Raw genomic sequence first — 17,890 nt, 5'->3', positions numbered from 1 at the left:
GAGGAGGAGGAGGAGGAGGAGGAGGAGGAGGAGGAGAAGCAGCAGCCAAGAGATCTCCCAGACACCATCTCACAAGCAGAGATGACACCCTCTGAGCTAGGAAACAACTGAGCTCATGGGGCATCCTGGAACCTTCCCTCTTAACCTCAAAATTGGTACCTGGTTCTCCTCCATAGAAAGGTAAAAAACAGGAAAGGAGAAAAGGAGATCAGGAGAGCCAGCCCAGGACAATGATTGGCCCCCAGGTGTTGCACCAGCTGGAGGCCCTCCAGAGCCCTGAACATTATTGGACGTCTCAGAAGAGGTGTTTAAGGAAGGGAGAGGGCAGATGCCCTAGGAGAGGACATGAAGGACAAGTGCAACCAGAAATGTTGCTGGGGTGGGGAGCAAGGCCATACCTGGAAGACGTGCCCATGGCAGTGATGAGGGCTTGTAGCATGCCCCCAATGAAGGGGAAGGGGTTCCGGTGAGTGATGAGGAAGTAGATGAGGGGAAGGACGCCGCCGGCATGGAGGAGCAGGCCCACGATGACGGTCAGGGTGTACATGCCCAGCTGACCCCCCAGGACGGCCATGTCTTCCATCTCCAGAATCTTTCCAGCAATCAGGAACAGGATGCCCACAGGTGCATACCTGTGTGAGGGAGCCACATACCTGTCAGGGCTCCCTCCTAACTTCCCTTGCAGGTCTGAGGCTGGCATCCCCAAGGCTTTGCTCATATGGGGCCCTGGAGCCACGCAGTACCCACGATACAGCACTCTACTCCATCCCAGTCTTCCCTGTACGCTAACAAATGCCACCAGGCCCCACGATTGAAGCCCACCTCCTCCTCCTGCTCTTCCTTATCTCCGCACCATGGTAGAAAAGGTCCGACAACTCCAGGATATACAACCTTTCAGGTATCTACTCCGCATTCAAGCCCTCTCAACCATGCCCCAAATAATCACTACCTTCAGGATCCTTCCCTAGACATTGCCAAGACATTCCCTGTCTCTGGCCTTCTAAGCTTCCCTTATCTTCTGCCCCCAACTCTTTGTTCCACATTTGAAACTTGTATGCCCCTATTCTCTTCCCTATCAGTGCCTGTTCTCACTCATTCACCAGCCTAATAATTTCCCTCTCAAAACACCTGTCCTATCAAAATCACCAATGTATTCATTCATTTCACAGATATTAACTGAGTACATACTATGTTCCAGGCACATGGCTCCTGTCCTCATAGTACTTACATTCTGTTATGGACTAAATGTTTATGTCCCCTTCCCCCTCCAACGAAATTCGTATGTTGAGATCCTAACCCTCAATGGGTCAGTATTTGGAGGTGATTAGGTCATTAGGGTGGAGCCATCATGAATGGAATTAGTGCCCATATAAAAGACACACCAGAGAGCTCCCTCCATCCTTCTGCCATTCAAGGACACAGCAAGAAGATGCCTTCCATGAACCAGAAGACAGCCCTCACCAGACATGGAATCTGTGGGTGCTTTGATCTTAGACTTCCCACCCTCCAGAACTGTGAGAAATACATTTTTGTTCTTTAAGCCACGATGTCTATGGTATTTTTGTTACAGCAGCTGACATTTACTAAGACACATTCTAATGGGGAAGCAGGAGGTACACATCGAAATACACCAATTACAAACTTCAAGTGGTGATAACAGCAAAGGAGAGTCACTGTATGGGACTGCTTCTGAGCAGATGGTCAGAGAGGGCTTCTCTGAAGAGGTGACATTTAAGCTGAGATTTGCATGATAAGAAGGTACCCTGTGTGTCTGGGAGAAATCATTGCAGGCACAATGCAAAGACTGAGATGGGCATGCATTAGGAGTGCTGGAGGACCAGAGAGAAGACCAGTGTGGCTGGAGTATTGAGTAAAAAGGAGAATAAAGATGAAAGAAGCAAGTTCATCAGGGGCTCACCTGTTTTCCCCACAATCCAGCTCACTGGTCAATCGTGTGAGTTTCTGCCATCGGCACCATCATCTCATTTCTAGGCTTCAATGGCTACTCCTCTCTCTTTAAAAATTGAAGTCTACAGCCGGGCATGGTGGTTCATGCCTATAATCCCAGCACTTTGGAAGGCTGAGGAGGGTGGATCACTTGAGGTCAGGAGTTCAAGACCAGCCTGGCCAACATGGTGAAACCCTGTCTCTACTAAAAATACAAAACTTAGTCAGGTGTGGTAGTGTGTGCCTGTAGTCCAGCTACTCAGGAGGCTGAGGCAGAAGAATCACTTGAACCCAGGAGGTGGAGGTTGCAGTGAGCCAAGATCACACCACTGCACTCCTGCTCGGGCAACAGAGTGAGATCCCATCTCAAAAAGAAAGAAAGAAAGAAAGAAAGAAAGAAAGAAATCTACTTTGACTCACATTCATCATGGATGTATTGGAGGAGGCGGGGACCTCTTGGGAAGGTGGTACAATAGCTTGAGTCAAAAATGAGGATGTGAGGGACTTCTCCAGTCACATCTGTGTTCTCCAAACGGCTCAGAGTTAGCCCAGGCGAGTAGTTGCTGAGTCTTCTCCAAGTCAACATGACTAGATCCACCTCTGTGCTTACTCTGAGTAATCCCTCTCTCAACTTCCTCACCTCCATCCTTCCACCTCATCCCCTGCAAAATTCCTCAGCCCAAGATTAATTGTGCATGATTTCTTACCCCCTACACTCAGCCACCTGGCAAATCTGGACATTTCACCCAGTCATGCCAACAACAGTGCTATACATTCATTGTTCCCAATTTAGCTGAGCCTTCATTGTTCCTTGTTAATTATCTGCTTATCCTGAATAAGCTCCCCACTCCCATTCCTTTCAAATGCTTTCCCAGGCCCTCAATTTGGCCTCAAGGTCCTTATATGTAGTCTTCAAAGTTTCCCTTCTTGTTAAAGAATAAATCTTAAGTGTTAAAAATCATTTCTTTTAAAGACTAACTTCCTTCAAGCCTCCTTACTTTATGCTAGTAACTTTTTGTTACTATGTAGTTATGTAGCTATTGACATGTTCACAGGCACATAGTACATTCTACCTCCTTGTAGTTTAACAAAGATATCTGTGCTAGATGTGCTCACAGGCACATCCCAGCTCGCAGCCTATACCCCTTCCTTATTTGAGAATGTTATTACTTTTTCTAAGTCCTTTTGTAAGCAACTTCCTCTTTTCCCCTGTTTTCCATTGCTTTTACCTACTTGGAAAAGTTTTAAGTTATTAGCCAGTCGGGTTTTAGTTTAGATTATAAGGTCTGGCTCCAGCCAATGGAGACAGGACACAGTAGCAGGGACAAACTGCGTAAGGGATAAAAATGGCTTCCCTCCTTTGTTCTTGCCATTGTTCCATCTGCAGTGAGCACCCTTTCTGCAGAAGGTAAAAATTGCGTTGCTGAGATAATTAAATTTATGTTCAAGTGCTATTTCTTTGCGGCACTAGGGAACAAGCATTCTGTTTCTAAATAAACATTTTACGTATAACACTATACAACTTTCCAATTGTTTGGGATGACATACAAAGTTTTCTCCCATTTGGGATCCGACAGCCTTGTTAATATCGTCCACTGCCACTCCGAACTTACCCCATGCTCTCACCTTCCTGAATGCCCCACCAGTCTCCAAACAACTTAGGTAGCTTCAAGCTTTGCATGTTCTCTTCTCTCTGCCTGAAATACGTCTCCTCTCTCACTGTCCAGTTGAAGTCCTACTCACCTGTCAAGATGCAGTTAACAGGTGACCTTCTTCATGACTCCCTCTTCAGAAAGCATTCACTGGGTACCCCTCTACTCACTGCTCACTTCTCCATGTTCCCAACACTTTTGAAATGTTCCTTTACTACAGAACCTACCACCTTGTGTTATATTGATCTACAATGTGTCTGTCTCCCCTAAGATTTTGTGAGCTCCTTGAGGACAAGTATGAGTGCACTCTGTCTCTGTATTCCAGAGGTCAAGACAAAGTCTGCCTGGGAAAATGCTTGCTGAGTGAATAAAGAAATTTCTGAAGGAATGAAGGAATTTAGAGAAGAAAAGATGAGGGAAAGGAAGGGAAGGGAAGGGAAGAGAAGGGAAGGGAAGGATAGGATTAGCAAGTGGATGAACAAGTAAGGAAATAAGCAGATGAAACAAGTTAGTAGCTGAGTGAACAAATACATGAACAAATGAGTGAATGAAGAGAATACTTGAGTAAATGAATGAAAGAATAACAAATGCATAGATGAATGAGTGGGTCAAGGAATGAATTAGAATGAATAAATGACTTAACTGAGTAAATAAACAGATGAGTCCATCAATGATTTAACTAATGCATGGATGAGTTTGTAAATAAATTTACGAGTGAATGAATGCATAAATGAGGGAATTAACTGACGCATGGAAGAGTGAATAAATGAATAAGAAAATGAATGAACAGATAGAAAAATGAGAATGATAAGTGAATTTATTGGTTAGTGAAGAGATAAATGAGGAAGTAAGTGGGTGAATAAATCATTGCAGAAAGGTATGAATGAATGAATAGTAACTAACCAATGCATAGGAGATGAATAAATCCCTGTTGCTTGTGACAACACAGATGAACCTGGAAGACATTATGCTAATTGAAATAACCAAGATACAGAAAGACAAATACCACATGATCTCACTTATCTGTGGAATCTAAACAATCAAACTCACAGAAGCAGGGAGTAAAATGGTGGTTACCAGGGACTCACAGAGAAGGGAGGTTGGGGAGATGTTGACCAAGGATACAAAATTTCGGTTAAATAGGAGAAATAAGTTCAAGAGATCTATTAGACTACATGGTAGGTATAGTTAAAAACAATATATCATGTACTTGCAAATCACAAAGAGAGTAGATTTTAAGTGGTCTCTCCCCCCCCCCTTTTTTTTTTTGAGACTGGGTCTCATTCTGTCACCCCAGCAATCACACCTCACTGAAGCCTCTACATCCCAGGCTCAATCTATCCTCTTGCCTCGGCCTCCCAAGTAGCTGGGACTACAGGTGCATGCCACCACACCCAGCTAATTTTTTTGTATTTTTTGTAGAGACGGGTCTTGCCATGTTGCCCAGGCTGGTCTCAAATTCCTGGGCTCAAGTGATTCTCTCACCTTGGCCTCCCAAAGTGCTGAGATTATAGGCATGAGCCACCACACCCTGCCTAGATCTTAAGTGTTGTCACCACAAAAAAATAAGCATGTGAGATAACGTCTATGTTAGTTAGCTCAACTGAACCATTCCACAATGTAGAGATATTTCAAAACATTATGTTGCACATGAAAATATATACAGTTTTATTTGTCAATTAAAATACATTAATTTTTAAAAATAAATAAATGAATGACCAAATAAATCCAGAAACCAATGCATGAAATAATAAATGTAGATAAATAAATGTCAGTGAATGGTTTGGTCAAGGCATTGAAGAATGAGTGAATGAACAGATAAGCAAGGGAGTGAACAAGTGAACAAATCATTGCAGAAAAGTGTGAATGAATGAATGAGTTAGTGAGTCGGCCAGTGATTTAACCAATGCATAGAAGAATCAATAAATGAATGAGGAAATGAGTAAATCAATGCATGGAAGAATGAGTGTAGATGAATAAATCATTGAATGAGTGATTTCATCAATACATAGAAGAATGAGTGAATGAACAGATGAACACAGGAGTGAATGTGTGAATGAATCATTGCAGAAGGACATGAATGAATGAATGAGTGAGATATTCCATGAACTAACCAATGCATAGAAAAATGAATGAACAGATGAACAAGGAAGTGAACTAGTGACAAAATCATTGCAGAAAGACATGAGTGAATGAGTTGGTGAGTGGGTAAATGAATTACCCAATACATAAATGAATGACCAAAAGTCTCCAGCAAGCCCTCAGCAGCTTCCCCACAACCTGACTTCCCAGCTCTGGCTCCACCTTCCAGTGGGCACAGACCAGGACTCACCAGATAATGATGCCCACCAGCCTCATAATAGCCTCATTGAGGCTATCGAAGAAGTCCCTGAGGACTCGGCCCTTGTGTTTCATGCCACCAATGACCAGCCCAAAGGCCACAGAGAAGACCACGAGGCCCAGGGCGTTGATGCCATTGGCGGAGCCAGGCACGGGTACAGTCTCCTCAAAGCTCAGCACCTCCTGCAGGGTGCCCAAGGCCCGAGTGACATTTTCCAGGAGGCTGGTTCCGTTATCCACTGAGAATGGAGGAGGCATGGAGGCACCCAGCTCAGACCCGTTCTCTGTCCTCACGATGGTCCTGGTTACCACCCTCGTGCTGTATTGCGTCTTGAACTGAAATAGAGAGAGATTGCGCCCAGACTCAACTCAGCGGATGCATCAGAATTCGCCTGGAGAAATTCCTTGAGACCACTGATTCCCAGTTCCCACACCCTGGAAGATCTTATCCAGCAGAACTGAATGAGTGAATGAATGATTTGAACAGTGCGTGGAAGAATGAGTGAATGAATCAGTAAACCCGTTATGAAAAATAGTATGGAGGTTCCTCAAAAAATTAAAAATAGAACTACCGGCCGGGCGTGGCTCACGCCTGTAATCCCAGCACCTTGGAAGGCCGAGGCAGGCGGATCATGAGGTCAGGAGTTCGAGACCATCCTGGCCAACATGGTGAAATCCTGTCTTTACTAAAAATACAAAAATTAGCCGGGCATGGTGGTGCGCGCCTGTAGTCCCAGACACTTGGGAGACTGAGGCAGGAGAATCGCTTGAACCCGGGAGGCGGAGGTTGCAGCGAGCTGAGATAGTGCCACTGCACTCCAGCCAGGCGACAGAGTGAGACTCCGTCTCAAAAAAAAAAAAAAAAAAAAAAGTTGAACTACCATAGGACCAGCAATCCCACAACTGCATATATCCAAAGGAAATGAAATCAGTATCTCAGAGAGGTATCTGCTCTCCCATGTTTATTGCAGCACTATTCACAATAGCCAAGATATGAAATCTACCTAAGTATCCATCAATGAATGTATGGATACAGAATATGTGGTATACATATACAATGAAATACTATTTGGCCTTGAAAAAGGAGGGGATCCTGTCATTCGTGACAACAGGGTTGAACCTGAAAAACACTGTGCCACGTGAAATAAGCCAGGCACAGAAAGACAAATACTGCATGCTCTCGCTTATATGTGGAATTTAAAAGAGTTGGACTCATAGAAGCAGAAAATAGAATAGTGCTTACCAGGGACTGGGGAACAGGGAAAACTGGGGAGATGTTGGTAAAAGTACACAAAATTTCTTTTTTTTTTTTTTGAGACAGAGTCTCGCTCTGTCGCCCAGGCTGCAGTGCAGGGGCCGGATCTCAGCTCCCTGCAAGCTCCGCCTCCCGGGTTTACGCCATTCTCCTGCCTCAGCCTCCCGAGTAGCTGGGACTACAGGCGCCCGCCACCTCGTCTGGCTAGTTTTTTGTATTTTTTAGTAGAGACGGGGTTTCACCGTGTTAGCCAGGATGATCTCGATCTCCTGACCTCGTGATCCGCCCGTCTTGGCCTCCCAAAGTGCTGGGATTACAGGCTTGAGCCACCGCGCCTGGCCCTAAAAGTACACAAAATTTCAGCTAGACAAGAGGAATAAGTTCAAGAGCTCTATTATACAACATGGTGACTAGCTAGTAACAATGTATTGTGTATTTGAAAATCACCAAAAGGGTAGATTTTCAGTGTTTTTATCGCAAAAAATGATAAGTGTATAAGGTAATTGATATGTTAATAAGTTTGAGTCACTCCACAATGTAGACATATTTCAAAACATCATCATACTTCATTAATACATATAATTTTGTGTGAATTTAAACATAAATAAATTAAAATATATTTTTTTGAAGAATAAGTGACTGAATAAATGAATGAGGAAGTGAACAACCAATGTGTGGAAGTAGTATAGATTCCAAATTGTTCACAAACTCCCTGGGCAATGCTTAACCAGAGTTGAGGGCCTCTCCCCTCAACCATCTATGGTCAAAATTTCTCGAATCTCTATACCAGCCTCGATGCCTCCCCTAGCTCTGTGCTCAGAAGTCCTTGGCCTAAGTCCTCTTTTTTTTTTTTTTTTTTCCTTTTTTTGAGATGGGGTCTTGCTCTGTCACCCAGGTTGGAGTGCAGGGGTGTGATCACTGGAGCCTTGATCTCCTGGGTTCAAGCAATCCTCCCACCTCAGCCTCCCAAGTAGCTGAGACAGGCGTGCCCAGCTAATTAATTTTTTTAATCTATTTTTTTTTTTTTGAAAGACAGAGGGTCTCACTCTGTTGTTCAGGCTGGTCTTGAACTTTTGGCCTCAAGTAATCCTCCCACCTTGGCCTCCCTAAGTGCTGGGATTACAAGCCTGAGCTACCGTTCTCAGACCTAAGTCCTTCTCCCTAACCCTCCCAGATCACCATGGAAAATACATCCTTTCTCCTAGACTCCTCTAGAACCCCTGCCCATTGCTCCATCCGGCCCTTCCTCCCACCTCTTACCCCTGGACCATCCCTTCAGCCTCAAGCTCCCGCCACCCTCCGCATCTCCCTGATCAAAGCGTGTACTTCCCCCTGACCTGTTTGAAGCAGGCCTCCACAAGGTTTGGTGGAAACATATTTCTGCAGAAAAACATCAGAAGAAGGAAAGTGGTTAGACCATGGAAGAGCATCTAGGGTGATAACAGTAATACTAACACCAAGAACAACAATAATGCAGCCAACACATGAATGCTTCCTCTAGGCTGGGCACTGAGCGAGTATCTTGCTATCATCTGATTTAAACACTACAATAACCCCAGACGTAAGTGCTATTTAATGCCCCGTTTCACATAGAAAGAAACCAAAGCCCAGAGAATTGATGCAAGCTACCCAGAGCCACAGAGCTGCTAAGAGATGCAGATGGCCCTCAAATCCAGGTCTGTCTGAGCACGTGGCCAGAGCCCTACATCACCTCAAGGACTTTCATTCAAACACACGTGTGTCGGTGATGCCTCAAAAATCCACAGAAAACTCCTAAACCCTTTTAACTTTAGGTTTCCCCTAGGCCCATGATTAAGGTAGAACCAAGGCTAGCCTTGAATCTGGGTGGCAAAAATCTTGCTGCTCTAATTAAAACCACAGTGAGATACCACCTTACTCCAGCTAAAACAGTCATTATTAAAGAGTAAAAAAACTATAGATGTTGGCATTGATGTGGAGACAAAGGGACACTTACACATTGCTGGTGGGAATGTAAATTAGTACAACCTCTATGGAAAACGATATGGAGATTTCTTTTTCCTTTTTTTTTTTTTTTTTTTGAGACGGAGTCTCGCTCTGTTGCCCAGGCTGGAGTGCAGTGGTGCGATCTCAGCTCACTGCAAACTCCGCCTCCCAGGTTCAAGCAATTCTCCTGCCTCAGCCTCCCAAGTAGCTGGGATTACAGGTGCCTGCCACCACGCCTGGCTAATTTTTTGTATTTTTAGTAGAGACAGGGTTTCTCCATATTAGGCAGGATGATCTCAATCTCCTAACCTCGTGATCTGCCCGCCTCAGCCTCCCAAAGTGCTGGGATTACAGGCGTGAGCCACTGCACCTGGCCGAGAGATTTCTTAAAGAACTAAAAGTCGATCTACCATTCCACCTAGCAATCCCACTACTGGGTATCTACTCAAAGGAAAAGAAGTCACTATATCAAAAAGACACCTGCACATATATGTTTATCACAGTACAATTCACAGTTGCAAAGCAATGGAACCAACCTAAGTGCCCATCAACTGATGAGTGCATAAAGAACACATGATATATGTACACCATGGAATAATACTCAGCCATGAAAAAGAATGAAATAGGCTGGGTACAGTGGCTTACACCTGTAATCCCAGTGCTTTGGAAGGCCAAGATGGGTGGATCGCTTGAGGCCAGGAGGAGACCAGCCTCGCCAACATGATAAAACCCCGTCTCTACTAAAGACGTGGGCATGGTGGTGGGCACCTCTAATCCGAGCTACTCAGGAGGCTGAGACAGGACAATCGCTTGAACCCGAAGGGCAGAGGTTGCAGTGAGCCAAGATCATGCCACTGCACTCCAGCCTGGGTGAGAGTGAGAAGTCAGACTGTCTAAAAAAAAATAAAAAATAAAAATAATGTCTGTGGCATGGATGGAGCTGGAGGCCATTATTCTAAGTGAAGTAACTCAGGAATGGAAAACCAAATACAGTATTTCTCACTTGGAACTAAGCTATGAGTATGTAAAAACATACACAGTGATATAATGGACACTAGAAATTCAGAAGTGGGAGGCAGGGACAGTAGTTAGAAATTAAAACCTAAACATTAGGTACAATGTACACTACTAGCGGGACAGATGCATTAAAATCTCAGAATTCACCGCTATATAATTCGTCCATGTAACAAAGAAACACTTGCTCCCTAAAAGCTACTGAAATTATTTTTAGTAGAGACGGGGTTTCACCGTGTTAGCCAGGATGGTCTCGATCTCCTGACCTCGTGATCCGCCCGTCTCGGCCTCCCAAAGTGCTGGGATTACAGGCTTGAGCCACCACGCCCGGCCAAAGCTACTGAAATTAAAAATTAAAATTTTTTTCATAGGCCGGGCACAGTGGCTCACGCCTGTAATCTCAGCACCTTAAGAGGCTGAGGCAGGTGGATCACTTGAGGTCAGCAGTTCAAGACCAGCCTGGCCAACATGGTTAAACCCTGTCCCCACTACAAATACAAAAATTAGTCCGGTGTGGTGGTGCATGCCTGTAATTCCATCTGCTCTGGAGGCTGAGGCACAAGGACAGCTCGAACCCTGGAGGCGGAGGTTGCAGTGAGTCAAGCTCATGCCACTGCACTCCAGCTTGGGTGATGGAGTGCAAAAATAACAATAAAAGCAATTAAAAGAGTAAAGGCAACTATTAATAGCAAAAATATTTTTTAAATAATAAAATCAAAATCAAAAATTCAGTTAATTTTATAAAAGATCGTGCTGCTTCTATTTCCAATAGCAAAGACCTGGAACTGACCCAAATGCCCATCAGGGATAGACTGGATAAAGAAAATATGGCACATATATGCCATGGACTACCATGCAGATGTAAAAAAGAATGAGTTCATGTCCTTTGCAGGGATGTGGGTGAAGCTGGAAGCCATCATTCTCAGCAAACTAACGTAGGAACAGAAAACGAAACACTGCACGTTCTCACTCATAAGTGGGAGTTGAACAATGAGAACACATGGACACGGGGAGGGGAACATCACACACCGGAGCCTTTCGGGGGGTAGGGGGGCAAAGGGAGGGAGAGCATTAGGACAAATACCTAATGTATGTGGGGCTTAAAACCTAGATGATGGGTTGATAGATGCAGCAAACCACCATGGCGCATGTATACTTATGTAAGAAACCTGCACGTTCTGCACATGTATCCCAGAACTTAAAGTAAAAAATAAAATAAAATATAAATTAAAAAATCATGCTGCTTTAAGAGAATCATTCACCCTCCAGTGATGCTTAGGGAAACACCAGCTGTTCTGACCTCACCTTGAGAGCCATATCCTAAGATCATATTCTAGCAGCAGCTGCCGTTGGAGAATATATGCAAGGCTCCAGGGCAGAAATTGGATACCAAAAATGGGTACCATGGGTGCTGCTATGTCCAGCCTGCAGCAGCCTGTCCCCTTTGTCTCTCCTTGAGTATGAGTTGTTGCAAGTCGAGTCAGAAATCATATCAAAATGAGTACAGTCAACTGTAAACTAAAAGTAACACCTAAGCCACCACCAACGCCAACAGCTGAACAGACTCTCTTGTGGCCAAGTGGACCCCAGAACAACCTTAAAACTGAGTTCCTGGCCATGATGGGACAGGAGGTCAGACATGCCTTCTTACACCCTCTCCCTTTTATAATCTAGACACAACAACTAACCCACATCAATGTTAAATTAGTGTGTTAAATTAATTAAAACAGAAATCATAAGACTGATAGAACACGCTCCTTGTGGCAATAAGATACCAAACTATAAGCAGGATCTAAGGCCGTGCCAGGCAGGGGTGAAGTCATGCACCCTACACTCAAATAATAAATTGTGTTCTAGCTGCCAAAAGGTTCTTCTTTTTCTCTAGGAGTTATACAAACACTAGCCTTAAGATAAGCAATGTTAAAATAATTACAACTCATAAGCTCAGACAAGGACTAATGGGGCCCTTGTTCCACCAGCCGTAACTACAGCTTTGATTGGGCAAGAGACCGATTTCAGTAACTTTCTCCTGATAACACCACTGACCATGGGCTGGTTCTGGCTCATTGACAGAGGCTGTGCATTTGGGTACCTTCGTGTCCTGAAAAGACCTTTTGATGTATAAAGCCTAAATGTGATACATTTAAATGTTAACTAATTGTTAAGTCTCTACCCCAAAGTGGACATGGGGTCATATGTTACATGCAACTTTGTTCAATATGCATGCATCAGGGTCACCTACATTAATATTCATAGCTCCTCCTACAACCTGTTGAATATGGATGTTTAGCCAGCCTATTCAGCATAAAGCTCCTACTCCAACCCTTCCTCCTTAGAAGTGCCTGTCTCTGATCCTGACCAGATGCATACTTCCCAGCCTGTGGGATGACCACTTTGCAGGCTATAACCTTCACAATAAATAAAGTCTCCTTTTCCAAATATGTATACTGTGATTTTTTAGGTCGGCATACCTGATCAGATCCATGAAGGCATCAGCTGTGGGGATGGTCTCGATCCGGCCCTCCCGGTGCAGCCCCTCCTTGGAGCCCTTCCCGGGATGGATGATGGTGACCATGAGGATGCCGATGAAGACCGCGATGATGGTGGTCACCATGTAGTACACAGCTGCCCGCATCCCCATCCGCCCTGTGGCCTTGTTGTCCAGGGATGCCATACCTGCAGGACAGATGATGTGGCCCCCGCAGCTCCATGCATACCCAAGGCCAGCTCTCCTAGCCATCCGTTCCACCCTCCCCATATTACCAACTCAACAGCCATCCCACCAAGCATCCCTTTTCCTACAGCCCACCCAGAACCCACTCATTATCCATTCACCCGCACCACCATCTTTCTACTTCCATTCTGTTTTCCAAATACACACCCTCACACTCCACCCCAACCCTTATCCCAAGCAGCATTCCACTATCCTACTGCCTTCCCTCTACTCCAAGCCAATCTTTTTCACTCTTTCACCCCATCCTCTGTTAACTCTTGTTTCCTCTCGTTTTGCACCATAACCTAACTTTCTTTCTCTTTATTCTTTTTTTTTTTTTTTTTCCGAGACGGACTCTCCTTCACCCAGGCTGGAGTGCAATGGTGCCATCTCGGCTCACTGCAACCTCCATCTCCCAGGTTCAAGCAATTCTCCTGCCTCAGCCTTCCGAGTAGCTGGGATTACAGGTGCCTGCCACCACGCCCAGCTAATTTTTGTATTTTTAGTACAGACAGGGTTTCACCATGTTGGTCAGGCTGGTCTCAAACTCCTGACCTCAGGTGATCCACCCGCCTCAGCCTTCCCAAGTGCTGGGATTACAGGCGTGAGCCACTGCGCCTGGCCCGTAACCTAACTTTCATTCTGCTTGTCATCCCACTATTCATCCCAAAATCCCACCTTCCTCCAACCCACTTCACTGCACACCCTTTGTAGCACATATTCTCGGTGCTCCACTCCTACACCCTTTCCCAAGCCAATATGCTGATCCTTCAGCCCCAAGAGCACTGTCTACAAATAGCTCAGGCTGCCCCCTTCTCCTTCTCCTGAGAATTGCCCTCAACAAAACAGGAACTGCCTTGCCCACAAAAACCCCAGGGGAGACCTATAGCCAATGAATGACCGTGCAAGGATTCACAATGGCCAACTCCTTTGATTCAGGTGGCAGCAGAGCTGGGGAAGGGTTCAACTCTGTTGCTCTGCTCAAACTCCAGAGCTTCCCACGGAATCAGGTTGACAGGCCAGCCTTCTTCTGAAACCCACATCTTTGCTTCACTGGTTTCCCAGTCGCGTCCCACTTCCCTCACTCCCTTATGAGTTTCTCTTGAGAGCTACCCCACAATAAATCACCTGTGCAGACATCCCCATCTCAGTCAGGCTCTGCTTCCAGGAAACCCAACCTAAGAAACCATTTCTTCATGCTTTTTTCTTCTTCCCCATCCCCAAATCCAGGGATTGGCAAACTGCTACTCATGCCAAATCCGGCCCTCTGCCTGCTTTTGTAAATAAAGTTTTATTGGAACACAATCATGCCCATTTGTTCTCATATTGTCTATGGCTGCTTTTGTGCTACAATGGCAGAATCGAGTACAAGTGACCCTTGAACAGCATGGGTTTCACAGCTGTTCGAGTACACTTATGCATGGATTTTCTTCCACCTCTGCCACCCCTGAGACAGCAAGACAAGCCCTCCTCTTCCTCCTCCTCAGCCTACTCAGCATGAAGACAATGAGGATGAAGATCTTTATGATGATCCACTTCCACTCAATTAATAGTAAATAAAATTTCTCTTCATTATCATTTTTTTAATAGACAGGGTCTCACCCTGTTGCCCAGGCTAGAGTGCAGTGGTACCATCATAGCTCACTGCAGCCTCCTGGGTCCAAGTGATCCTCCTGCCTCAGCCTCTCGAGTAGCTAGGACTATGGGCATGTATCACCACGTCCTGCTGAGTTTTTTATTTTTTGTAGAGCTGGAGTCTCACTGTGTTGCCCAGGGTGATCTCTAACTCCTGGGCTCAAGCAATCCTCCTGCCTCAACCTCCCAAAGCACTGAGATTACAGACATAAGCCGTCCCACCTGGCCTGATTTTCGTGTTAAAATTCTATTCTCTAGCTTACTGTATTTTAAGAATATAGCACATAATGGCCGGGCGCAGTGGCTCATGCCTGTAATCCCAACACTTTTGCAGGCCGAAGTGGGCAGATCACGAGGTCAGGAGATCAAGACCATCCCGGCTAACACAGTGAAACCCCGTCTCTACTAAAAATACAAAAAATTAGCCGGGCATGGTGGCGGGCACCTGTAGCGCCAGCTACTCAGGAGGCTGAGGCAGGAGAATGGCGTGAACCTGGGAGACAGAACTTGCACTGAGCCAAGATCGCGCCACTGCACTCCAGCCTCAGTGACAGAGTGACACTCCGTCTCAAAAAAAAAAAGAGAAAGAAAGAAAGAAAAGAATATAGTATATAGTACATACAGCATACAAAATATGAGTTAGCCAACTGTTTATGCTATCTGTAAGGCTTCCAGTCGATAGTAAGCTATTAGTAGTTAAGCTTTTCGGGAGTCAAAAGTTACACGTGAGCCCGACGCGGTGGCTCACGCCTGCAATCCCAGCACTTTGGGAGGCCGAGGTGGGCAGATCATGAGGTCAGGAAATCAATACCATCCTGGCCAATATGGTGAAACCCCACCTCTACTAAAATACAAAAAATTAGCCGGGTGTGTTGGTGCGTGCCTGTAGTCCCAGCCACTTGGGAGGCTGAGGCGGGGGAATCGCTTGAACCTGGGAGGTGGAGATTGCAGTGAGAGGGCTGAGATGGTGCCACTGCACTCTAGCCTGGTAACAGAGTGAGGTTCCGGAAAAAAAAATAAAAATTTATACGTGGATTTTTGACCGTGTGGGGATTGGTGCCCCTAACACCCAAATTGTTCAAGGATCAACTCTAGTTTGCAGAAGAGACCATATGGCCCTTGAAGCTGAAAATGTTTACTATCCAGCCCTCTAGAGCAAAAGTTTGTGGACCCCTGCATAAGCCAACCATACTCCCATCCCACCCTCTACCCACCAAGCTGTCACCTCCATCTCACGCGCCTTCCACACCCTAATCTACACCCTACTCCCTGCACATCCACACCATGTCCCAGCCACTCTCCCTGGCTGCCCCTCCAAGACTTTCTCTCACTTCTGGGTGATACTGAGTCCCTTGCAGGCTGGCATTTTTACCTCCAAGGAAAAGGACAGGAAGCCCACCGAGATAAGTGGGGTGGGGTCATATGGGGTCTGGAACCTGGGACCGATCGGGACCTGGGCTTTGTTTGGCCAAGGACCCCAGACCAGACGCAGGCTCCGTGTTTGAGTTGCCACGTCAAGGAAGTGGTCCCATGCTTGGGATGGCCTTGGCTCTGGGTTCAAGCTGAGGCTCTGGATGGGTCTTGGAGGCCAGCACTGGCCTGGGCTCTCTCACCTGTGACCAGGCTGGAGACAATGAGAGGTAACACCAGCATCTGCAGCATCCTCATGAGAAGCTCTCCAGGAAAAGAGAAGTACTTGATCTGGCGGTAGGTGAGCTGATATGGGCGCAGGGCAAAGGCCAGGCTGACCCCTAGGGACGAAAGAAGGGGTCCATGGACTGAAGTCTGGGTTGCCCAGCCCTAGGCAGGGTCCATCCACCCCAAGAAGGATAGGGCAAGGGTGGGAGTGAGGGAGAGAAATATCCTATGAATGTGTGTATTCGTGTGTGCACTGATGCATGCAGACATTGTCGAAATGTATGCATGTATGGGTTACCATATTGATATTGTGTAAATGCATGTCCGTGTCTGTGTAAATGTAAATGTGTAAGTCTATATATATCCAGGATATGTGACGGTAGATGTTCACTTGTAAACAGGCATAGGTGTCTGTATACAGGTGCATATACACATGAATACGCACACGTGTTTTCCTGGACATCTATAGGTGTGATTTGTGTGTATGTTACTATTTTCAAACATGCGAATGCACGTGTTTTTAAACTCATAAGTGTGTGCACGAGTACTCAGGAGAATGCATGTGGAGATGTGAATGTGTTTATAAGTTCCAATATACATGCACAAGTGTGCATGTTTCTGTGTTTGCACCTATAAGTTCAATGCATGCCTATGTGTGTGTGCAGTGTGTTCGTACATTGTATATGTGTGTATATGTGTGTGTGTATACACAAGGATATGCATGTGACATTGTGTGCACACAGTTGTGTTTGCACACACGCGTATTCATCTGTGTGGTGTGTCTTTATGTGGGGTTGAGGGTGGCTGGTGGGACTGGGACGTGTGTGCAGGTGAGAATGAGGGGGGTGGAGCAAAGAGATGTGTAGGGGCCAGGAATTTCCCTGAAGTCTCCGCCTTTCCCTGAAGTCCCCGCCCTCCAGGAGGCAGAGCTCACCTATGACCACGGCGCTGACTGTCAGCAGGATGAAGGCGTTTCGGCGCAGGAAGCGCAGCACGTGCTCGCGAGTCATGGTCTGCAGGCGCAGGCGGGTGCGCAGTGCTCGCTGCTGCAGGCTTTCCTGCAGCCGCTGCAGCCAGCCCACCCGGCCCAGCCGCTGGCCGCTCTCCCGCAGGAACAGGCTGTTGCCATGGCTGCTCATGGTCTATCTGCGGGAAACAGAGAAGGCTGGGGCTGGTGAGGGCCAGGACACAGAAGGCAGGCGTGGGCAGATGGCGAAGGCTGGCAAGAGTAATGAGCGCTTCCTGAGGACTCTCAGAAGGCGGGAGTGGCTGGGTGTTTTGGCTCAGGCCTGTAATCCCAGCACTTTGGGAGGCGGAGGCAGGAGAATCACTTGCACCCAGGAGTTTAAGACTGGCCTGGGCAACATAGTGAGACCCTGTTTCTAAAAATTAAAAACAGCTGGGGGTGGTAGTCCTAGCTATTTGGGAGGCTGAGGCAGGAGGATCACTTGAGCCCAAGAGTTCAAGGTTACAGTGAGCTATGATCTTCCCAGCCTGAGCAAGATAGTGAGACCTCCACCCCTCCAAAAAAGCACCAAGACCAGGCACAGTGGCCCACACCTGTAATCCCAACACTTTCTAAGGCCAAGGCGAGAGGATCGCGAGCCCAGAAGTTTGAGGCTGCAGTGAGCTGTGATTGCACCACTGCACTCCAGCCTGGGTGACAGAGCACAGCCCTGTCTCTAAGAGCAACAAATAAATAAAAATAAAAATTAAAAAAAAAAAAAAAAA

General features: G+C 46.2%; 1 protein-coding gene across 1 annotated transcript in view; it reads right to left on the bottom strand.

The window, feature by feature from the left end:
• Positions 1 to 17,890, bottom strand: part of SLC1A6 (solute carrier family 1 member 6) — a 33,725-nt gene that overhangs the window by 10,393 nt on the left and 5,442 nt on the right. The window contains exons 2-7 of the mRNA XM_017863576.1: positions 17,094 to 17,305; positions 16,135 to 16,272; positions 12,645 to 12,849; positions 8,532 to 8,574; positions 5,932 to 6,275; positions 399 to 632 (exon numbers count right to left, since the gene is read on the bottom strand). Coding sequence (XP_017719065.1) covers positions 399 to 632; positions 5,932 to 6,275; positions 8,532 to 8,574; positions 12,645 to 12,849; positions 16,135 to 16,272; positions 17,094 to 17,298 — 1,169 coding nt within the window. The 5' untranslated portion in view covers positions 17,299 to 17,305. The remainder of the gene's footprint in view (positions 1 to 398; positions 633 to 5,931; positions 6,276 to 8,531; positions 8,575 to 12,644; positions 12,850 to 16,134; positions 16,273 to 17,093; positions 17,306 to 17,890) is intronic.

The sequence above is a fragment of the Rhinopithecus bieti genome, unplaced genomic scaffold (genome assembly GCF_001698545.2).
Source record: "Rhinopithecus bieti isolate Rb0 unplaced genomic scaffold, ASM169854v2 scaffold_71542, whole genome shotgun sequence".
NCBI lineage: Eukaryota > Metazoa > Chordata > Mammalia > Primates > Cercopithecidae > Rhinopithecus > Rhinopithecus bieti.
This window is presented reverse-complemented; position numbering and strand designations above follow the sequence as displayed.